Below are 24,762 nucleotides of genomic sequence, written 5' to 3'. Positions count from 1 at the left end.
CAATGCCGATGATGCGGAAAAACGAGTGGATCCACCCACTGGGATCCAGTCAGTGGGTGGCCACATAATCCCATTCCTTGGGCTTTTGCGGTAGATGCAATTTTTTCGCTTCAGGTTTAATGCAATTCATGCTTATCGCATCAACTATCGGTTACTGACACGTTTATTATTAAACCCTTTGAAAGTTACAAAGGCTTATGTGATATTCACAGTTGGAACTATATTATTGAACTATTATAATCAAGTTGTTGTTGGGGTTAAAGAGGTATTTATGTGGGATTTTCTTTGAACAAAGATTAGATTTAGGGATTTTTTGTGTATTATTAATAGTTTAAGTTGATTTAAGATTATCTTTCAGGGTCAAGGAGTCATTTACAACTGTATAAAGTAAAACTTCCTTTCCTTTTCATTTTAAAACAAAGCTAATTAAATATCTTCTCGTATTCATTTGATAAAAACTATTATTTCAATAACAAACCATTGTATTCATCTCTATTTTCCTTTGAAACAATGGAAATCAAATCGAAAATCATCAAAATTTGCATTCTCTCCAGACAAAGGATTAACATAGCAAGCCAGTTATTGGCCATGATTATTGCCATTATTGAATGCCTTTAACCTGCTAGTTGCTGGTGGCAATTAAATTATATTTGTTCACAATTGCTGCATTGTTTAGCCCACTTCCTTACTGCCTGACTTTCAGAGGTAGCTCGTGCGTAAAGTAATTTATGTTTTGCCACGCCCCCAACACCGAGGCAAACATACACGCAACTAAGGAAGACATTTGAATGCCGCACATTTGTTTGGCTCAACTCTCAACCCCAGAACCCTTGGCCATTTGTGCCTTTTGAGATGTCGAATCTGGAATATCTGCCGCAATGTAAACGAGTTTTTTTCGGTGGTTCCCTTGGTTTTTTTTTTTCTGTAGATATTTAAAGCCACATATCATGGTTGGGACAGGAGTGAAAATAAATTTTATGCCACAGCATGCGTTGCCGTTTGTTGTTGAGCAGCTGCTTTGTCATTTTCACGTACACCAGCAGCGTGCACCCCAAAAAAGCTCTCCCTTTTCCCCCTTATTTTCAGGGGCATGAGCACCGACATTCATCTGCCAGTTGCCCTGGAAAAACTTGGCTTTCGGTGTGCAAAAAGAAGAGAAAAAAAAATGACATAAAGCGACATAATAATTTTGCCTTTGAAATTGCCTTACAATTGCTTTTTTTATATTTTGTGTGTGTGTGCGAATTCCTTTTCCCTTGGGGTTTGTGCGTTTTTGCCAAGCTTATATTTAGATTTTTGCACAATATAGAGTATGCTTATATGGAGAAGGTATATATAAGGTATATGTACCCTTAATTTAGATTTATAGCAAGAATAATTACATTCAAAGACCAGATTCATTAGGGATTTATTTATTATTCCTTTCGTTTGTATTTCTTTTATGGGATTAACAAACTCAAAGCCTTGATAAGCGTATTCCGTATTCTCCTTGGCGGCCGCGCAGATTTTGTTTTTCAATTTTCCGCCTTCTATTTGGATTTCGCAACTTTTCCTTGTGCACCTTCCCACCGCAGAAAATGTTTGCACAGGTGGAAATGCTTTTAAATTATGCGTGGTAACCAAATCAGCTCACAAAATGTGTCTAAAATTGACTCGAATGCGGAAACCCGTCTCAGACCCTTGTCTCAGTTCATTTCGGGGGCACAAAAAACGATAATTACTGCCAGTTGATGGGCGAACTCGCGACTTTGTGACAGCTAGCCGGAATATTCGGGAAGTCACATTAGTGCAATCCACATTTAATTTAGTTTTTTTTTCCCCCGCAAGCTCTGCGAAAACTTTTTCGAACAAGGGTTGCTGTCAGCGAGGACATACACACACACACCCTGGCCCACATGTCGTATGCGCAATCATTAATAAAAACTAAATAGATTGAAGGAACAGCGCAAAGGGGCTTCAGGGTCCTGGGTCCTTAGTTTTATGAGACACTGAGAAAAGAATTAGTGTTCTTTTTGTTTGAGAATGGAAGCCTTAAAGATTTATATACTGTAGATGAATGAAACGTAGGAAATTCAAAGGACTAAAAACCCTCTTAAATCAATAACTTTTCTATGCGATATTTTTCCGTGTAATGTAACCCATCAAGTCACACACACACATGCCACTTTCGCGCTGCCTGGCCTGGCCAGTGACTAATTAATCTTAATTAAAGTCTAAGTTGGCTGCGTATTTATGTACCCTTCCCAGCTCGCCTGAACATTTTCCTTTACTTTTATATGGGCAGCTGTTGCTGCTGCTGCTCCTGTGGCTCCGCTTCCATTTCATTTAATTGCAATACATTTGTCTGTCGCTTAATGGCAAATTTACGTGCACCATATAAATCAACTTTTGTGTGAAGGCTGATTTATTTTTAGGATTTTCGAAAACAAAACAAAGGCCGAGCCTCAGATAACACAGAAATGGTTTGCAAATTATTTTCCTACTCCGCTAATTATGGCGCCAGCGGAATAACATGCGGAAGCTAAGGCCCTATGCATGAATGCGCTGATTACGCACACGGACATCATCGCAGTCCGCAATCATAGCTGTGTTCTGGCCATTGTGGCCTGCTGCTGCTGGATGCGAATTGTGTTTTCCAACTGTATAGTAGTTCCCAGTTGCCATGACTGCCGGCCATTTGGGGGGCCAACTCTGTATACACACCGCACTCCTCCCCTCATATGTCGTTTATGGCATTTAAAGCCACTCTGGCACACTGGATAATACCTTCATTGTCCCCGAGAGTGCTTAACATCCTGCCAGCCTGCAGGTTACCCATTCGCATTGTGTGGCGAATTTAATCAAGTTTTATTTTTATGGCGACAGTAAACAGGTTGATAATGTTGCCCAGTATTTTGTTGATGGCGCAGGCTAACACTACTTTTCCGGAAAAATGACAAGTCAATAAAACATTGTCATGCCATTATCGGAATAGAGATAGGGGCGTAATTACAAGAACTGGAATAAATAGTAAAACAAACTAAATTTATTTGAGTGGCCCAAATGGCTTTGGTTTTATGGCGAGCCTAAAATATCAAGTGCTTACTTTATATATAGAAGTAGCTGTCATTAATATAACGAATTTCCAGGGATTCAAATATTTATTGGATGTGTTTTGCTATAGACTTTTTATCAGATTTATTATCAGGCTTATTTTTAAGGAGAAAAGATGTCATTTGATTCCTTAATTCAGATTTAATACAACAATAAATGAAAAACTTATGAATAAATATAAAATTTAAGTGTAATTCCTCCACACAGTTTCTGAAATATTGCAGACTTTCCCTTAAGGATTAAGCTCTTAAAATGAAAATCACTTCTTATTTCCGTTTCCTCAAATCGAAATGGCCCACTGTTATCGAGGACCTTCATCCGATTTTGGCAAATGAAAAGACGAACAACTAAGCCGGTCACGTTTGAATGGCCACAAAACAAAAAAGAAAAGTAGCAGCCCACAAACTGGTGTTCAATTTGCAATTTCATTTTCGCCACACCGATTTGCTCATCCATAATCGAGGGCCAAACCCCTGGCAAACTAATTAATTAACTACTTTTCTGCTTGGTCCAGCGTTTATTTTTGGTCGTCTAATTATTGTTATTAGTATTTTGGACCAGGCTGCAGTGTGCCAAGCAAAAATAAACTACCTTGCCAGCTAATTTATGGGCCCAGGACAATTCGGACAGGTGCTGTGTTCTGTAGCAAGTGTGTGTGTGTCCCAATTATTCATGCAGATCGATTAGCCATGAACACCAAAAATGGCTCATTAAGCTCAGCTGATTAAACGTTAATTAGGATAGCGGAGCCTACTTCAAAAGAAATTTAATTAAGAGCCATGCCCAGAAGTGAGCAAAACGACTCAGCAATCAATCGATAGATAGGCCAAACAAATGCAATCCTCCATTTCCACCCTTGATATTTGCACGGAATTTGGTTGGGCAAACAGCAAATACATGAACTCGAAAAAAGAGGGTTCTTTAGAATCTAAATTCTGTGTAAATTTAGTTCGATTTGCTATGATTTTGTAGCTTAATTTTGAACACTTTTTGATAAGTTTAAAAACTAGCAATTTGTATAACTTTTATTAAAGAATATTAAGATTAATCTCCGCCCCGTTTTTTCTGAGTGTTAAAAAATCATCGGCAAGTCAACAGAAAAGCTGATGAATTGAATCAAAGGCAAATATAATGGTTTAGGTCCCTAGAACACAGTCTAGCAGGGTCCAGCCTGCCCAAAGTACAGTGGCTATAAAAATGCCAAACAAGTTGGCTTAATTAATTTATATTTTTTTTCTTACGCTTTGCTCTAAGGAAATTCCTGTGCTGCAAAATAAGCCATGGGAGATGAAGAAAATCTTTAGCAAATGAAGAAAATCTCGTCTGGCTTTTGTATTTTGTAATTGCTTTTAATCCGAACACGAAAATATTTACATACACACACACATAATTCCGAACTTAAGTCCCCGGCCGGAATTCAATTATTGCCAAAAATAGCAGAAAACAATTCTCGAGCGTCTGCCAGAAGTTTCCACCTTAAATAAACATTTCGTTTCCTTGTTATCCTTGCAGAGCCGTGATAAGAACGCAGTCGGGAACGTGGAGCCAGGACCAATTTATAATCGGGCAGGCAAATCCCGGGCGCAACTTTCCAAGTGATTAATTTCACAGAGCGAGAGGGAAGGCCTGAGTAAGAGAGAGAGAGAGACGAAAAGGACTTGAGCCAATTACGCCGGCGATTGGAACAGAGCCAGGAGCCAGATGCCGCCATGAGTTTCCTTAGCTCCATGCAGCAGTATGTAACCAGTGGCATCTCCAGCCTGGGCCTTGGCAACCGCCGCTTCTCCCTCTCCCGCCAGGAGTCCTCCGAGCAGCAGTCTGGCGGAGGCATTGGCTCTGCACCTGGCGGCGGCCTCGTTTCCGCTCAGCAACAGCCGCCATTTCCGCAGCAGGCATTGCAGCAACAGCACTCGCTTCCGCCGCAACAGCAACAGCAGCAGCAACAGCTGCAGCACCCGCATCCGCCGTTGCAGCAACAGGCGAGCATTGGGAGTGGCTTGGGCGGTTATGGCGCTCCAGCACCACCCACCGGGGGCGTGGCATCGACGGCGAGCGGCAGTAATTACCCCTCCGGCGGCGTGGTAATCGGCAATCCGAATGCAACCAATCCATTACTGGGTGAGTTTTATTATGGATCCTATCTTTCTTGTATATATTTATTTTTTTTCTTTTGCTTTGGAACTGGGTGAAAATATTGCATTTGCATTAAGAAAACAAATTAAATTGGGGGAAAATAAGTTGAAGAAATAAAATAAGACTTTAAGCTGTCTTTCTCCCAGCCTCCAGATTTCCTAAAATATAGAATTAAAGCCACAACACAAGCATATCTTAATACTTAAGGGAAATAATTGATAATTTATTATATTTCATTTTCTATTTTATTTTTAATAAGTTTATATTTTTTCCTATGTAAAAGCATTGGCCTGTTAAACGCTTTGGCAAAGGTCACGTCCTCGCAACGAAGCAGGTTGGCATGAATCCCAAAACAGCCTTGGCCCTAATTAAGTTGCTAATGGAGTTTTCCTATGTGGTTTTTACCACCCCCTCGGGGGGACATACACACTGGATAAACAGGGGAATAAGTGCATAAAAAAAACACACCAGTCACCTTTAAGTTAAGTTCGACTTTCACTCTCTATCGGCTGTGCCATAACTTGGCCCAAAAACAATTTGTTTGCGTATGCGTGCCACAGCAATGGTAAACATGGAAAAGTTTATTGAATCCGCCAGACGTTATCGTCATCGGTTCTCAATATGAAAATTACATTACATGTCTTGCCAGCCACCAAATGCGCCCAAAGTTTCCCAATCGCTGAATATATATTGTGAGGCAACGCCTCTCGCATATGGATCAACAAATGTGCTGAAGAAACCACACAGCAGCGGCGGAGTGTGGCGTCTGGGTTGGGGTTTCTTGGGTGGTACACGCTTCAAAAATTAAGATTTTCAATTTTTATAAAATATTTTATTTATTAGCTTATAAACTAAGGCATTATTATTCTGAAACAGGTATCGGCACAATACCTATAGAACACTTCTTAGTTAGAGCTGAATTCCTAACATTAAGCTTACCAAAAAACTCATTTTGACCCTTTATTTTTGATGACTTGTTTTTAAAAGTCACTTAAAATCATTTTATCTAAAATACTCTAGGTATTTATAAATATTTGAATATTTTTTCACAGTTTATTTCTGAAATTTTGAAATAAAAAACCGAGAAATTATATTTTCTGAATAAACCTGAAGTCTTATCCTCTCTATTAAAGATTTTCCTTTAAAAGAAGCTCTAAAGTATATCAAATTCCTTAAGAAACTTCTATTTATATCAGACAATTTACCTAGATTTTCTTCAAGTGCAATCACTGCTAGCCAAGCGAAAGCAATCAGCCTGCATATGTGACTTCTTGTGCGGCTTCGTTTCCGCTTTGGCTCCGCTTGGCTATGCAAAACTTGTTTGCCAAGCTAAACGATGTTCGAGGTTGTTGTTTCTGTCCTAGTTGGCAAATGCAAACACATTTAAATGTCAAGACGCGGCATCAGCAGGAGCTGCGTGTCCTGGCCACAAACCGCCGGGATCTTGTTGGACCTAAACTTTTCAGCATCCTAGATTTGTGCTATCGCCATTGCCAACGACATTGACTTGGCATTTGGCTGGGACTTTGATTCACCGCCGTCTCCAGCATTTGAATCAAAATTGAAATTGGCTTATCTTGTTGCAAGAGCCACGAACGAGCGGTTTTTCCGGCCAGCGCAGAGGGGGACGTTTTCCCGGAAAAGCCATCAATGTGTAAGCGTTTTTTCCTTGTAATGGACGGGGTCCAGTGTAGTCCAACTTTGACTTTCCGCTTTGTGCACACCCACTTTTCAACTGAAATTTTCGTGCATACTCGTGTATATATATTTTTTTCTTCTGGCTTCCACCCACAGTGGCTTCTCCTTGGCCCGAAAAGCTTTCTTTTCGAAGCCGCAGTAATGGTTAGCTATTTCCATTCCAAAAAAGCACCGAACCACATGCACTTCGTGTGGGACTTCTGTGCTGGAAGCTATAGTCCGGGACTCGGTCTAGGAGCAGGGCCAGTGGCAGGAGGAGCCGCAGGAGCCGCACAGATGCATGTCAAGGTTGCGGGCTGCGGTTACCTTGAGCATGGGCCACTGCACCACATGGCAAAGGCGCCGGCACCACATTGACTTTGACTGGTCCTCATTTGCCACCTGGCTTCCGTTGGAAACCATCACCAGCATCCCACCTGCTCTCCGCTGGAATTTGCATGTTATGTGGAATAATGGGGCATAGAGCCCCAGGGAAATACATAGCTTCCAAGTACCTGTATTTGTGAATGCTCAATTTTCCTTAGAGAGCAAAATGCATTTGCTTCTTTGGCTACCAAAATGGACTCCATTGAGCGAAGAAAACAAATTTTAAAAATAAAACACTCCCTTGACAGTTTTGTGGAGTTTGATGTTCTATATTCTGGTTTATAAGATTATAATTTTAAAGAATAATAGTAAATTTTGGCAAGAAACACTGTGATTTGGTATATGAAAATATTGTTATTAACCATATTAGATATACTTTCACCGTGCTTAAATTATTAATATAGAATTTATAAAAATGTTTTACAAAATTGTATGGTAATTTTATTTTTAATTAACTCCAATTCCCTGACCCTTCCTAAACCGATTTCCCTAACTATACTCGTCTTACTAACCCTTTTTTTGTGTCCGCCACAGGTTACCCAAAAATAGCAGGTGCAGGCGGCAACCCTGGATCCGGCAGTCCTTCGACATCCGCCTCTGGCGGCGGTAGCGGAACACCTCAGTCGCGTCGCCAATCCCGGGCTCTCGAATGCCTCGCTCCGCCGCGCACTGGATCCTTCCGGCAGCGTAACTCGCCGCTCCATCAGCCTGATCCGCCGCCCCGTCCGCCGCTGGCCTTCTGCAAGCGCCGGCTGAGCTGGCCCGAGGTGGACCCGCGCTCCAATTCCGGGTAAGCTCCCCTAATGCATACCTGATGATGTGCGAATGGCTTTGGCAAATTTAGGACTTTTCTGGCAGGGATCGGAAACATAACTCATCCTTGTTGGAAAGCATGTCTGCCTGCGGTAATTAACCAGCAGATGGAAATGCTAATAGGGAGGAAGGTATTCGAATGTGAAATGCATAAATTAGGCACGGGAGCGGAATGATGAGCCTCTCCGGGGATTTGACGGCTCCCTGGCACCGACGACGTAAATAAACCAAGTGCGGAGTTAAAGTCACGACATGGGGGATATCTGAAATAAATTATTTACCAATTAATTAATGTACTTCAATTTCAGTTGTGCTCTCGATTTGTTTTCCGAAACTTTACCGCTCAACCTTCATAATTATGTAATTACAAAAGTTCTTTCAGTTAGTTCAGCACTGAAATTTCCAAAGAAAGTTTCGCACCCATGGCAACTTTGGATGCGGGCAAAACCTTTTGAGTGTCGAAAAGTTTTTCGGAAATACCAAGCTCACACACTGAGCAAAGCGAATTGTGTTTTAAAAATTTAACAACATTTTGGTAGAGGGGGTTGTATCAAATCAGTGTGACCCTCTGCAAGCCTACTACAAAATCTACTTTTTAACTCAGAAAATCGTAGAAGCCCTTGAGTTTTATTTCAAACTAAATCGTTTATAAGCAAGCTGCTCAAAGCCAGACTGGCAGTGTGTTTCTTGATTTCATTGGAATCAGACATCCTTGTATTTTTCTTTGAAATATATTTTATTTTATGGTTTATTTATTTTTAGTTTTAGTTAGTAACAATATTTTAATTTTTATTTAACAAATTTAACGATAATTTTGCAATGTATACCCGTAATGGACGGAATGTGAAGGAAGACGGAGGCCTCGTTTTACTTGGTTTACATTTTATTACATTTCTTAATTTTATTTATTTTTATTTACTATTGTACCTCATATACGACCGACAATGGACGGAATGTGAAGGAAGACTGAGGCTTCGTTTTACTTGGTTTACATTTTTATTACATTTCTTAATTTTATTTATTTTTATTTACTATTGTACTTCGTATTCGTCCGATCATCGTCGGAAATACGGGACTGGGACTGGTTGAAGTGTTATGTCAAGACCTGGTCAGGGAGGTCGTGAGGTTGGTGTTCTAACTCGTGTTCTATGTTCAGAGGTGGCTAAGCTTCTTGCCAGACTATAAGGGTGATTTCCATGCACTTTGTTGCAATAGTGTGAAGTTTGTCGCCAAGTTTGGCCAGCTTCAGGTCTCGTTCTATGCTACTAGTCCGCATGTACCAAGGTGCCCCAGAGATCCTCCTTAACTTTTTTGCTTGAAGAATTCGAATCAATTTCTTTTTAAATATTTTCCGATTGGCAGCAATATCCACCTCAGAGGTGACTATATGTCTCTCGATTTTCTCTGCAATTGGGAAGAACGTTGATTCGCATGACAAATAAAAACCAATAATAATTTTGTGCCATAAAGTTCAAGTGAAAATGAAAACTTTTCACCCACGAAAATTGTTTACCTTGAAGTTAAATACAAAATAAATATTTGCGACAAAATAAATACCAAAAAAAGAAGTTCACGAAAAACTTTTGACAGAGCCACAGGAAAATGAAAAACAAAAAAACCAAAGAAGGGAGAAAATTGTGAAAAATCTTAAGAATTGAAACCAAAATTGAGTGTCTCTGGAAGCGATGAAATCACAAAGCAGACGAAAAATAAAAAGCAACACAAACATCTGGGCGAAAAAGTTTAAAATTAAATATCTCCCCGAACAACTTTCGAGCTTCAAACAATGCAGTTAGTGTCCCAAGCCGGTCACACTCCTTCTGCCCTATCATTTACGGCAATTACGTTGACCATTTTCGCACACCTTCCTCTCGCACATCAACACGGAGAGGTGTCCACGGAAAGTGTTGCCTACATTTCGGCGCAAAAGTGTCGACAGAAAGTGTTGCCTACTTGGGGGGGGGGGAACCGGCAACGCTCCAGTTTATTTTTCGCCATAAACGTAAACGTAAAAAATCATGAACGACGGCGACAAAGTTAAGCCGCTTAGCCGTTTCCGCTGCTGAGTAGGCAAACTTTGTTACCAACTTTTTTCTCTCTTATATTTTTTTTTTTTGCCACAGCTGCTTGGATAAGTCCAAGAGTGTGTGTGGTATGGGTGTGCGAGGCATGCAAATCAAATGATTAGGCAGCGCATATACTATCCTTACTAGCCCTAGTTAGGATCCCCACACACAACTTCACATCCAGAAAGTTTCAAACAAATGTGCACTGAGAGAACAGCAAAGGTTTAGGGAAATAAATTTAAATTTAATAATAAATTTGAAATATATTTTATTGTTTTTTGTGTGTTTAAATTAATTAAAAATTTAACAAGACATGTAAAGAATATAAAATGAATACTTAAATTCAAATTTAAACGTTAACTCATCAACATTTAAATCCCTATTTCTTACCATGCACCAAAATGCTGAATATTTGTATACAATTAGCAGCTCAGGGCAGAATTTAGCTTTCAGGGCATCAAGCATACGCCGAGTGGGTCGGTCCCATATCGTTGCCGTAGACAACGGGCAACAGGCCAAGGGACGACGACGACGACCCTTATCAAAATGTTGAAATAGGTAGGACAATGTCACATTTGTATATTGGCAACGGCATATTGACAGTGCCAATTAAAGTCAGACACCAAACTGACAGCGGCAGCAGCAGTCAATTTGAATATTCTTTGATATAGAATCGGGCAAGTCCATAAAGAGTGAACCCTCTCGCACATTCAAACTCGTTGCCATGCTCATTCAACGTTCTGATGTCCCCATTTTTGCATTTTTCGGTTCGCAGGGTTCAGGAAACGGATGGCTCGTATTTTGAGAACTTTACATCGCTCGGCTGGAAGCGGGAGAACCGTCGCATGTCGGCCACGCGTGCCGCCGAAGCACGTGCCGAGGCTAATCCCGAGAACGAACGTGATCCACCAGCGCCCCAGGAGGAGTCCATTGACCGCCAGGATGAGAAGGAGAAGCTGTACGCGGAGGTGCTGCATACCATTGCCAATACGGTGGGCGCCCCAGCGCCCGGCGGCCAGGTAAATCAATATCCAAGGGGACGGAAAGTTATGCATTTTGGGACCCTCCCTTTTTTGGGGGCAACTTATGCAAATAGTTGCAAATTATACAAATTAAGGCGATTTAGGGGTTACCAGAAAACCAGATACTCAGATTCTCGTGCCAGAGACGACACCACCGCATGATTGAAAGGCTTAATCGGAGGCATTAGGCTTTGAGACGTTTTGCAATTTGAATGATTAATGCCCTGGGTTGCCCAAAGGCAAGAAAACACACTCAGGGATTCAAATGGGCGGAGATTTCGGGACAGGCAGGAGATGGGGTCACCTCATTTCATTTCCGAGCTCTCAACTTGATGTTGAGGGCAGAAATTCAATTAAAAGTGTGCTCCCCACTGCTGATTGCCATTTCAAAAGGAATTTTCCAATATTTTCGCAATATTTCTGCGATGGCCGGAGCCAGCTTAACACGAGTTCATTTTTCAATTATCGTTTTTAATTTAGCTGTAAGAAAACTGTTAGACGCCCAGTGCACAACTAATGAAACTCGACCAGGTCCTGGGAGAGAAGGCAAGCTCCGGGGGAGAAGGATGCTGGGGCAAGGTTACGCCGGCATAATAAAAGTTTCAACTAGTGCTAGGAAAATAACGTAGCTTCTCTCCTGCTGTGATTGAGTTGAAACCGGTCAAATCTCGCGGGTCCCCGCAAAGCGGATTGAGAAATGGGGAAACAGAAGCAAGGACCACAGGACCAGAGTGAGTTGGCCAAGTCCGTAAAGTTATTGCCTGGCCTGGTCTCTGCGGGAGATCCGTCTCTGGCTCTCTGGCCATTTTTGCATTTAATCGTAAATAATTATAAATAAATGCGATTTGCTCGGAGGGTTAGGTCAGCCCTAATGGAAATTAATGAAAGCAAAAAAAACTAACATAAAAAAAATAACTCGAATGCAAGGAAGGCAGTTGCAGACACAGATGCTACAGTCTGAAAGGTTGCTTAGTTATAATCCGGCCAAGAGGTAGTCATTAAAACGAAAAACGAACTGAGCTGAGTTGCCTTCAAGTGAACCTCAGATTACTTTCAATTAAAATGAGTTATATCGAGGTGAACTAAAAGCGCGCTGCGACCGCTTAATGAGCGTAAATACAAGTCGAGAGAGAGGGATTATAAGTACACTCATCTGCTAAATACATTTCAAAGAAAATCTTAGTTTGCCTTTTATCAATTCCTTAATTAGAAATTAATTTTTATTAGCTTTTCTGTTAGCTTCCAATTTATTCCAGCTACCAATTATTGATTCCAGAGATTAAAATAAGCCTGATATAATTATATTTCCAAAAATATTGTACAGAGCTCATTCATAATTTTGTTGTTGGCTGCAGCAAAGGCAATCAAATTATAATAACTTCCAAGTAGTCGGGAATGCGATGAAAGCGTTACTCGAAGCGTGATCTAAATCAAGAGTCGGCAGGCTAATAAATTCAAGGAAGATAAATCAATAGAGATGAGAGGAAAAATGCCAAAAAAAAAAAGCAGGATTTTGTTTGATGAGGAAGGAAGGGCGGCGAAGGCCAATAAACAAAATTTGGTGCCAAAGGAAAATATGCAAATTTTCCATTAAATGATATTATGATTTTGTTGACTGCCAAAATATTTATACAAATAAATGACAATATAATTAAATTAAATTTTTAAAATATTTACTCTCCCTATGGCAACGCACAACGTACAACATGGCGTATGGATAATACGTATTACGTATACGTTTTCTTGACAACAACACAGTTTGCGCATTACAAGGACGAAATGTATCTGCACGCACAGCGCGCCTTCGGTGTCAATCCGGATCGTCATTATCGCCTGCTGCACGCCTCCGCCGAGGATAAACCAAAGATAATCGTACTCTCTGCGGTGGTAATCGAGGCTGATGGCCTCGAGGCGAAGGATGCCAATGGTAAGCCCAGCTTTTCCAGCTTTCCACACACACTCGACACTTTCGCATCGTTACCCCTGCGCCCCCTCCTTCAATGTATCAATCTGTCCATCTATGTATCGTGTGTAAATATTTTTAGTTTGTAAATTGATTTTGCGGCTACTGCGGTAATTGCATTATGAAGCCCTCTGTGGGTGCCTTCCCCTCTCTCTGTGTGTGTGGGCAAATCAAGAAGCCAGACGAGGCGTCCATAAACGTAGCACCATGTGCGTTGACTATTTCCCCCAATTATCCTGTATTTTCGGAGCCTTTTTGTTTGTCCTCCTCACAGTTTTGCTTATGCCCCTTCGTGGTTCTCTCTGTCTCAGTGTGCGTTCAATAAATTTGCAATTTAATGCTTCCCATTTTGTTCATTATGCTCAAGAGCAGAAACCTCACTACCAGAAAATAGACGTACACTGAGGGAAAATTAAGCGAAAATTTTAGGGAAAAATGTAATATATATTTTACGTAATTTATAAAATTGAAATTTGCTTTTAATATCAAGTTTCCAGTTAAATCTTGATTTAAATCTAAGGGAAACTGCTACGTAAGTTTCAGAAATATATTATTCCCACTCTATATTTCTCTCTGTGCATTAGCAGCAGCAGCCTCATCGAAGGCAACGCAATTTCGCATTTTAATGTGCTCAAGGATGTGTAAGGAATACGTTGAGTGCTCCTTCGTCTGCGTCTACTTCTGTTCGAGCATTTTTCTACCGCCTCCTGGAGTGCTGCCTCCTTGGCTCCTGCCTTCTTCTGGTGTCCTGCCACCTCCCTCCCATTCGACAATAGTGCAGTGGCAGTGGCAATGGCAATGTTAGTGTAACGTCTGCCATCTGCTAAACGTCTGAAAGCCCCACCAAGTAGGCCGAAATGGGTAAAAGCGGCTGAGAGGATGTGGCCCTGGGCAGATGGCAAACAACTCGTTGCCAATGAAACGTGGCTGATGAGAGCGGCGGACTGCCTTTGTTTTGGCCCCATTTTCTACTGGCAAATAAGCTCCGAGAGCCGAGAATCAGGTTCTGTTCAGTTCAGTTCAGTTCCTTTCGGTTCGGTTCGGTTCGACTCGACTTTCATTAGCAGCCAGTGATTCCTGGCCTGGAGTTGGACTGTGGGACTGGTCAAGCGTGAAAGGCAAGAACCGAAATTGGTCATTACAATGAGTGCTGCCACCATGCACAGGTCCGAATTTCGAATGAATCATTTCTGGGCGGGTAATCGATTTGCCTTCGAAAGGAATCGGTTTTAGTACATAATCAGTATTGGGTAATTCAATATAGGCTCCTTTATTTGCTGCCACTTTGAACTCAATTAAATAAATCGTGTCGAACCAATGTCCCCAAGGCAGTACAATTGCTTCAATTATGCCAGGAACAAAATCCTAGTTCTTGTGAAAAATCTTAATCTTGGTAGCGGGCATCTGTGGCTGCTGGTGGGTTTATGGGCTAATAGCTCATGGCTCATGGCGCTTGCCTGTGCGCGTAAATCACAGGCACTCAATAATTGAGCGGCACTTTATGCAAATGAAATGTTAATCATACGCAATGTGTGACTGGGACCAGCTGACGCCACGCTGTCCCCGCGGGCAGTGCCATTAATTGGCATTTAATGTCATCGGGACGAGCTTCTTCATTAATGCGGCGCCATTTCTCATTCCTTCTTTGCCGCTCCATTTTCCGCATCCTTGTCTTTCGCTTCTCGGGGATAAATATATAATTAAATGCCATCTCCATGTATTCTTTACTTCTGTTCATAAAAGCATTAATTAAATATTTAACAGATTTCTTAATATGTATTTATTCTCCTTTTATTTATTTCTCCTGCAGGTTTCTCGGATCCGTATTGCATGCTGGGCATCCAGCCGGACGGAGACGGTTGTCCGCCCGTGTCGCCGCTGCCGCTGCCGCCGACGCCGCGCGCCCTGTCCGCGGACATGAGCGGTGGTTTTGATAACAGCGCCACGGACTCGCCGCCGCATCGCAAGCACAGCTTCCGGCTGAGCTTCAAGCGACGGGAGGGGGGTCGACGGGAGCAGCGCGACTCACTGGGCGGCCCGGTGCCGGCCAAGCTCATCAAGGCTACCAGCATTAAACCGCATACACTGACGCCCAAGTGGAACGAGAAGTTCAAGTTGTAAGTGAATTATTAATTGCACAGAAAAAATATAGAAATGTTTCTTAAACATAAAAAAAATATTCAAGAGACTCTGGATTTAAAAAAATAATTTTATTTAAATACTAAATAATATCAAAACATTAATAAATAAATAAAACATTATTTAATATTTAAATTTATTTAAAACATCGATTTCGCTCTGTGCACACTTTCGGGGGACAATTTAATTCGATTGTTTGCCAAAATAAAAAGGGCACCGCGGCACATTTATTGAGGGATTTGTAAAAGGAATTATTCAATTACTTCCTCTAGTAATTTAAATGAAATATTTAGAAATTGTCAGGCGTCCTTCCTTCCGCCTGGACGAATGATAAATGAGGAAACCTGGCATCCAAACCAAACAAATCATTTTGAGCCCTGATCTCTGTCACATGCTCCACGATTCGCTTCAATGCCAAACGTAATTTACGAGTTGTAAGCCGTAAAAGAAAGAAATTCATTTACATTTTCCATAAAATTGAAACGCAAATGCACATGAAATGTTCCATAGGAAATGCAATCAAATGTAATGTTGCAATTCCCATAAAAATGAAAGAGAAAAATGAAAAATCAATAAAGCAGGAGAGTAACACCCTAACAAAAACATATATATTTTAAAAAAAATTCTGTATATTTTATACAAGTAAATATTTAACAAAACTTCGCTAAATCCTTTCCAAAATGCTCCAATGGTTATGCTAACCCTCTTTTATCAGCTTATCACTTCCCAGAAATGCAAAATAAATACTCATTTATGGTTGATTTCATACCAAAGCGGATTTTCCAAGGGCTTTCTGGGAAATCAGCGACAACACTGCGGGAATATTGTTTCAATTTGAGAGCAAGAATAAATCTTGTAATAAATTAAACGAAGCACAAAGCCCAGGCAAATGTTCCGGGAAAACGCACCATAAACACATGCTAACACGTTCCAAGGTTTTAATGGGGGAAATATGAAGCAATTTGTACATGAATTTAACATGAATCAGAATTTTCCTTTAAAATTTATTTATATATTTTGCAGCGACATAGATGACATCAACACAGACACCTTTCACCTGGACATTTGGGACCACGACGACGAAAGCTGCGTCCTAGACGCCGTCTCGCGACTGAACGAGGTCCGTGGGGTGCGCGGACTGGGACGCTTCTTCAAACAGGTGTGCCAGTCGGCTCGCCAGGGCTCCCAGGACGATTTCCTCGGCTCGGTGAATATACCCCTGTCGGATATCCCCTCAACCGGACTGGATGCTTGGTTTAAGCTTGAGGCACGAAGTCATCGGAGCACTGTCCAGGGACGCATCCGGCTCAAGTTGTGGCTGTCAACGCGTGAGGATCGCAGCACGGTGGGCGAGGAGAACCATGAGCAGCAGCTGCACAAGGTCGAGCAGTTGCAAATGGTTTTCATGCAGCACGAGGTGACCACGCATGAGCCATCGTGGACCTGGTGTGGCGATCTGCCGGGTCCGGCGCTCACCATCCTGCATCAGCTGGCAGTGCAGGCGGATCTATCCGATTTGCATTGCGCCATGGCAAGGTGGGTTGTTTTCTTAATATATTTCTTAAAAAATAATTACAATTAAACTTTCAATTTCAGTTTTAAATAATTATTATGTTATATCCTTCCGATTTAGTTTAAATAATATTTCTTTGCTTCTTCTAGGTATGTGGCTGCCGCCAAGCTAAATCGCTCTACCCCGCTGGACCCAAAGTTTCTCCATCGACTGCTAAGCGACGTGGAGAAGCAGTGGAACCAGCCCAACCAGGAGCCACTCAGCCGTGATCTGGAACAGTGGTTGGCGGATGCCATGAATGGATTTGTGGAGCGCTCTCTCAATCAGATACGCCGGCATAGGGACATCTTCCCAGCGCTAAATCCGCCCTCACTGATTCGCCTGGAATTCCTGCTGCGCTGCTTAGGACTCCTCGGCTCGATGAGGGCATTCCGGGCCGTGTGTCCCTTCAACAAGGGTGTGCGCGGCGAGGTGGTCAATGCCCTGCGCAAGGGATCCGTGATGTGGGGACAGACCGTGATCCGGGAGTCGCAGAGCCTGCCCAATCCATTATCGAACTTCGTAACGACATTAACGGCCGACATTCAGCTGGGGCAGACCTACTATCATGCCCTTTTCGACAAGTGAGTATTGCACGGAGAGAAAATACAAGATTTAAAAATGTTACCCAATTTTTTACAATCCAATGGGTTCATCCATCCCAAAGTTCTTCTTTCCTTCTTTCTTACACTGAAAATTATAAGCTAAACTTTAATTACCCATTATTATATTTTAAGTTAAATTTTTTTCATGTGTAGATTGCGGATTACGGGATCACTTTTAGTCGCCGGTTCGGGTTAGTTACCTTTGGCCCATCACCAAATTGAGTATGTCGGACACGTGTCGTACATAAAAGCGGGCTCCCTGCTCTAAAGTCCCAAGTACCATACCCAAGTCCCTTCCAGCTCCCGGTTACCATGTGAGCATGCCACACATGCACTCCACTCGCCCGCTGACCCAATTGAATTGTGTGTGCCACCCGCGCAAATGGCGTCATTTCGATACCAACTTATCCACTATCGTCGCCGGGGGCGACTCTACACTCTACTGTCGGTCTCTAATCAGTTTGAGCATTTGTCAAATGCCCGAGTCAAAGTCATAAAGCTAACGAGCATTAATGAGGGCCGCAAAATGTTGTCATGACAGATTGCCGGCAGCGGCGTTGCCGACAACTGGGACACTTCAATGTCCAACTGGGAGTGCTTTTCAAGGGGCAACAAGTACCCCAAATAGTGTGAATATATTTTAAAAACCCCACTCTTGTAATAGATACGAGCATTGAGCAGGAAGCAACTCCATTGAGCAGGTACACAAAGAAGATTTTCAATGGAAATAACACAATAGATTTATTCAGAGGAATTTTTAGACCCTTCTAAAAATAACAGAAGACTAAAATGAAAGAATCTTGCGAAATAAAAAGAAGGAAAGCAAGGTATTATTATAATTTTAAACTTGATATTTTTCCCCTCTTATTCTTCCATTCGCCCAGCACTGTTACAGGTGACAGAGTTTCAAAATCTCTGGCAAATTAAATGATAAATCGATCCACCTAACGAAGCGGATCACGTTACGCCATTAGGCCAGGCCGGAAAGGGCTTCAATAACGGCTCGTTTCGTTACATTCCGTTTATAGGTGCATAGTGGCGCATCCTTGGCCTTCCCGCTGGACTAATCAGTCACATATTTGCCAGTTAGCGCGGCCATAAAAGGACCTTAATGAGGACATCAAGTGGCTTACACACATAAGCCCCAAATTAATTGCGCTGTCATAAAAATGCTCTCACGTTGCCCTTCTTCTCTGGGCCTCGGTGGGTCGTTGGGCATCCTGACAAGGCATTTAGCAAATGTCCAGGGGCTGTCAGTGGAAAGTGTTGAGCGCTGAGTGCTGGAGGCCAGAGTCCTGAGTCCTGCGGCATTAGCAAAATTCAGTTGGAGGCTAATTGCGGCATTTTCTTGCTTTAAACACAGGCTGATGGCTTTGGTTTTCGGCTGCTAAGGTTGTCTTGCTGAAGGCGTTAATTTTTAGTTAAAAGTTTCTTAAAATTGATTTAATTTAAATTTTATAAGAACTTGAAAGTAGGAGAACTTCAATTAAGTTTTATTTAATATTTAATTTGGAGTTTTACGTCTCAATAAATAAATAACAGGAAAACCCATTATTAAACCGAATTGTTTGCAATTTTTAAAGTAAACTATTTCGCTAAAACCCTAAATTTAGTTTAATAAATGTGTAATCCTATAATGGGTAATCCCTTGAAGCAATGCGCAACCACGTAATAAAAACTCCTCCTCTTTCCCCGCAGCACGAATGGCATTCAGTACTTTAGCATCATCTACAAACAATACGATGCGATGGTGGGCGAGGAGGTGTACACCCGAATGGCCGCTGGCCAGGTGCCTGGAGTCCGTATGAATCTCTCCCAGTATGCCGTGCTCGAGGGCGATGCCGAACCTGTAGACACAAAGCCCTTCGAATTGTTCCTGGCCCTCCAGGAGTTCTGCCAGCTAAAGCGTCATCTTTCGGCGCAGCCACAGCCGCCGGAGAAGCCTTTAGCTCTGAGCCAGAGCCACGAGTGGTTCATCCCCACGCTAGAGCGTTGGATGATGGTGAGCAAGGCCAAGGCGCTGCAGAGGATTAGGGCGGCCATACGTATGGATGCCATCTGTGAGGGCGAACGGATTGTGCGCTACAGCAGCTCCTCGGTGGACACAGCGAGCACACTGCTAAACATCAAGGAGTTCTGGAAGGTGATGAACTGGCCAGACGAAGACACGGCCATTATGCTAGAGTCCCAACTGATCGATGTGGTGTGCTCGGCGGCGATGCACTACTGTGACCTTATCCACACGGCTCTGGCGGACAGTGGCTACTACGAGCAGCAGGGTCCATTCCGCTGCTCCGATGACATGTGCGTGACGGTCAATAATGTGGAGTATGTGCGTCGCACGCTGGCCGAGTTCCGTTCGGATGAGCAACCACTGGAGGAGTCGGCCGACAATCTGCTGGAGGCCAGTCTCACCCACATGGAAAACCGAACCGAACGGATCCTGTCCAAGCTGGCTCCGCTCATGCAAATGTCGCTGCAAAAGGCCATGTTCCATTTGGCCTGGTCCCCGGACTCTTTGCCGGCCAACCAGGCCATTGTACCGCTGCTGGAGTACCTGGACTGCCACCTGGCGGCGCTAAATAGCGCCCTGCTCACCAAGAACTTCAATCGATCTCTGCGTTTCATCTGGAAAACGGTGCTCGGCGAGATGTCACGCCAAATGGAGACGGGCGATGAGACGGACAAGCCCACGCATTTCCACAAGCGTTTGTACGAGGCGCTCCAGCTGCTCATTGACTTCTTCCACGCCGAGGGTCAGGGTCTGCTCCTTGAGTGCCTGCACACAGAGGATTTCTGGCGCATAGAGCAGCGACTCCAGTTCCACAAGACGGACACGGACCGACTCATCGATATGTTTTACATGCAGCGTCTGAGGGAGCAGCTGATGGCGGTGACTCCCTCGCCGTATGGATCGTTGGCGGTGCGGGCCTACTTCAACCACGACTCGCTCTGTGTGGAGGTGCTGCATGCCCGAGATGTGGTGCCCCTGGATCCAAATGGCTTCAGTGATCCCTTTGTGGTTATCGAGCTGCTGCCCCGAAGGATATTCCTGCACTGCATGGAGCAGCAAACGAATGTGCACAAGGTAAAACCTATTATTTCTTTAAAATTTATCAATATATCTGATATCGTGCTTAACTTTAATTTTATTTTATTTATTTTCCCCTATTGCAGCGCACTCTGAACCCCATATTCGATGAGTGCTTCGAGTTCTCTGTGACCCTGGAGCAGTGCCTCACCGAGGGCGCCATGATTTGCTTCACAGTGATGGATCACGATGTCCTAACGGCCAATGATTTCGGAGGCGAAGCCTATTTGGCCCTGGGCAACATACCCGGAGTGGCGGACTACAGCACCAGTGTGGACAACTTCCATGGGCTGAAACAAATCGAGCTGCCGCTCATGGAGCAAAAGGATAAATGTGAGTAGAGAAGCACCTTTAAGCACTTTTAATCCCATCACGATGCTATGTTAAGTTTTATTATCCCTCATTCTCCCCGAAAGGCAATCCCATTTTGCAAATCCTGGAAGTGCGAATCAACGACAAGCAGGCCCAGGACTTTGTTCGCAAGCAGAAAGCGCGCTTCATCAATTGATTTTTGGATGGATTGAGACTAAGACAGGACAACCGAACGAACCGTTTGTAAAACGTTTCCAGCAGAGCAATGTAATTGCCTCGACGACGATAACTTAACCGAAGCTAAACCTTAGCCAGTATCCATAATTCAGCATTGTATGTATTGTACCTACTCTAGTTGTTCGACAAAGACTCCTCCTTCTCTTCAGTTTGTAAATGTTAGCAAAGAATCGAAATTCAAATGGTGCAAAAAAGTGACGAGCAACAAGACGGGGGACACTCCCCGTTCCCCCGCTGCTTGAACAAAATTCGGATAAAAATTATGGATTAAAAAAACACTTAACACAGACACACACACAAAATTAGGGACTTAGTAGAAGCCTAGCATTGCTGAAATTGCCATAAATTGGGCAATCAAAGAAATCGTATCTAACAGAAATCATTAAAATTTCATAAAGACACAAAACTTGAGCTATGTTGTGCGTTTTGAAGACTTTTACCAAGGCCAACGCATGAATACAACATATACACACATTTTTGGGTCAATTTAAACTCTACGAATACATATATTTATATATCAGCAAAGTAACAACGTGTATACTTAACAAATACAAGTGACAATTCAGCACCTTTTCTATACGCCAGTGAAAGCCAAGAAACAATCAAAATTTGCGTAACTCCGAGCTTCTTTGAAACCCCCCACAAAACCAAGGACACGAAACACAAGACATACTATACAAGCAGGAAGCTATTTACAATATATATATATATATATACGAGATATGATGATGATGAGATATATGTACATGATGTGTACTATTTATATCACGCCCAAAGGACAGTGTAACTAAGTCTAAAGTATATTTGTAAACTATTTTCTGAGCACAGATTTTGTATAAATTTATTAGACACGCGCTAGTACCCCGAGAGGCAGCCTTCGGCTCTTTTGCTTATACTTAGGGCTTTTCCCCATGTCTTTTATCCCCCCGAAAACTTTTCTAGCCCCTCCCCCGAATTGGTTTTTCCACCCAGAAGAAAAGGTCTCGCTTCTATTGTAAATTTTGTACTATATACAATGGTCTCTATAACGAAGGAACTTGAAGATATTATGAATAATTGAGGGATTGTTGAAACTGTAACTCTTAACTGTAAACTGTAAACTGTAAACTGTAGCAAGAACTTTTTATACCTTTCGCAAAGGCAGCCGAGGGAAATTTTAGAGGGCAAAACTAAAGCTAAAGCTGAGGCTAAACTAAAAACGAACAACTACCAAAAAGATGCACAACAAACAAAGAGGAAAACCCAAGTCAAATTACAAATATTTTTAATATTTACACTAAACTCGAGCAAACAGCCACAAACTACTGAGTACGAGTATTATGCAAAGAAGACAACAAACAACAAACAAAACATATGAATATATATACATAAATGGATAAATAATTAATCGGTAATCAAGCAAGTATTTAGTTAGTAAGGCAAACCTTTGGTTCGCAGTCCTTGCACAGCCTTTCAACGTCTGTATCTATACGGTTTTTGTTATGTTTCCTTGCGTTAGAATTCAACTTCGATACATCGAATACTTCGATACCAGGAGTTATGATCCCAAAAAGAATCAAACATCGAAGTAGAGTCATAATTTCCAGTGCTATATGTGCCAGGCTCTCCTACAGCCCGGCATAAAACTCCACGCTCCTCACTCCGAATCTTCCAAGAGCACTCGTTACCTTTGACTTCTCACTTCAAACTGCAAACGGCTATCTTCCAGACTTTATGTGCAGTAAACAAATAAATAGTTAAATTGATAAACGTATAAATATGGGCAAGAGTTTGCTGTACTAACCAACCGAAACTACTGTGTTGATATGTGTACCTATGATAATTTCCTATATCGAATAGATAAAAATGCAAAAACACACCCCACGGGCCTACAGCAAGAGTAAATGAAATCAAATCAAATTAAATTATTCATGTTACTAGCACTAGCTAAGCAAAAAAAATACAAGTAAATAAAAAACAAATATATGAAGCAAGCAGAGTGTAGGGTAAAATGTAAACAAAACTACAAATTTCAACTGACAAGAAATGCGAAAATTGGCCAAACAAAGAGACCAAACGCATTTCCCAGCCGCCACAAAACCAACAAGCAACTGAAAAACCATTGAGAATCAAGGCCAAAACATGCATAACCTATACCTATAACGATATATAATATATACAGACACCTATTTGAATGTGCAGTTGTTGTGCTAGTTACAGACTACAAAAGAAACCTACAAAGAGCCCTCCTACGTATACAGAATGCAAATACAAATACTTTTAATTGCTATATACATACCATATACAAGCGACCAGCAGATGGCAACAAAAAAATACAAAGAAAAATACAAAGAAACAGCAACAAATGGCAACTATTTTCGATTATATATACGTTACAAATACCATATTTATTTTCCTTTTACACAAAACCACAGCCCACCCCACCCACAGAGATACTAAGTATTTATATGTGTATTTTTTGTATGCCAAGACAGAACTACATATAAAACACTTTACCGCCGAAACTTGATATGAATATTTTGAAGGAAACTCTAACAGACAATTGTAAAAATATAGTTTTTTAAATGTGAATACATATATATGGAAAATGTGTGTGTGTTTTGCAACTACCAACGGGCCACAAATCAGGTTCCTAAGCTCCCCTCCGTACGGATATACATTTATCTGGGCAGATGTCTTAACAGCAAACACCGCAAACTCTTAAACTAACCCTAAGTACATAATCAAATCAAAGCAAGTCGATGAAAACTGAAAAACTAAAGAAAATCCTTAACGCATATTCAATGTAAAAATTCAACAACAAAATGCTGCAGAAAACAGAAACATTATCAAATTCAATCAATAAATGTCAATGAATAATTAAATTACCACTATCTTTCATTCGGAGCGGGACTTTTGGGTATTCGCAGGGGTAAATATTGAATTACAATTAAATTCAGTTGGATTTTAAATTGGGTTTATGGTAGTTTGATTAACTTGTTGAACTTTACATCAACAGATTTTAAATATTATAAAGTAGTAAATTTTATTTGAACTAAAGGGAGGCAATTTTAATTACGTTTTCATTCACGATATTTTTGAATCATTTAACTGTGTGATTTAATTTTATAAATAAAAATAAATAGAGCTCTGTTTCCTTTACATTTAATATGTCCACTCGGACTACCTAATGCTCTCCAGCTGATATGCCGGAATCAATCCCGGCGACAGGCCAACGTCATCCATATATGCCGGCTAAGGAGGAGCTTGGCATGAAAATAAATTGTCGTCCCGCTGACAGGGTTTTGCGGCCAAGTGCGGGTAAGTGGGAAAGTGTTTACGGAATTGATTTGAGGCATTATCTGGTGCACGTCAAAGGTCTGGCTGGTGAGGAGGGGAGGCTCCTCGGCCCAGCGACGGAAGTGTGGAAAAGCTTTTATCTAAATTAAATCCTGACACATGCGAGGCCGCAGTTTTCCCTGTCTTGTCTAGTCTTTTTTCATTGAGTACAAACGACTGGCTGGTTGGTATTTAAAGCCAAAGACTAGGGTCATGTTAAAGCGATCCTTAGAGACACTGGCATGACGTTCTATTGTATTTAAGATATACTATCCTAAACTTTTTTCACGACACACAGTTGAGAAATCTGTGCAGTTTTATGCAACTTTTATGACACCCGCCAAGGACACAGAG

At 41.8% G+C, this 24,762-nt stretch overlaps 1 protein-coding gene across 4 annotated transcripts in view; it reads left to right on the top strand.

Moving 5' to 3' along the window:
* Positions 1-23,923, top strand: part of unc-13-4A (BAI1 associated protein 3) — a 50,351-nt gene extending 26,428 nt beyond the window's left edge. For 3 of the 4 annotated variants that reach the window (XM_070285635.1, XM_017162249.3, XM_070285634.1), the window contains 10 exons: positions 4,606-5,211; positions 7,825-8,080; positions 10,945-11,188; positions 12,950-13,118; positions 14,965-15,271; positions 16,317-16,829; positions 16,956-17,429; positions 19,149-20,538; positions 20,628-20,874; positions 20,958-23,923. In XM_070285635.1, the coding sequence (XP_070141736.1) occupies positions 4,803-5,211; positions 7,825-8,080; positions 10,945-11,188; positions 12,950-13,118; positions 14,965-15,271; positions 16,317-16,829; positions 16,956-17,429; positions 19,149-20,538; positions 20,628-20,874; positions 20,958-21,049 (4,101 nt within the window). In that variant the 5' untranslated portion in view covers positions 4,606-4,802 and the 3' untranslated portion in view covers positions 21,050-23,923. The remainder of the gene's footprint in view (positions 1-4,605; positions 5,212-7,824; positions 8,081-10,944; positions 11,189-12,949; positions 13,119-14,964; positions 15,272-16,316; positions 16,830-16,955; positions 17,430-19,148; positions 20,539-20,627; positions 20,875-20,957) is intronic. The other variant, XR_011444920.1, reaches the window with a different exon arrangement.
* Positions 23,924-24,762: the final 839 nt, after the last annotated feature.

The sequence above is a fragment of the Drosophila kikkawai genome, chromosome 3L (genome assembly GCF_030179895.1).
Source record: "Drosophila kikkawai strain 14028-0561.14 chromosome 3L, DkikHiC1v2, whole genome shotgun sequence".
NCBI lineage: Eukaryota > Metazoa > Arthropoda > Insecta > Diptera > Drosophilidae > Drosophila > Drosophila kikkawai.
The sequence above is the reverse complement of the archived record's forward strand: the minus strand, read 5'-3'. Positions and strand labels throughout refer to the sequence as shown.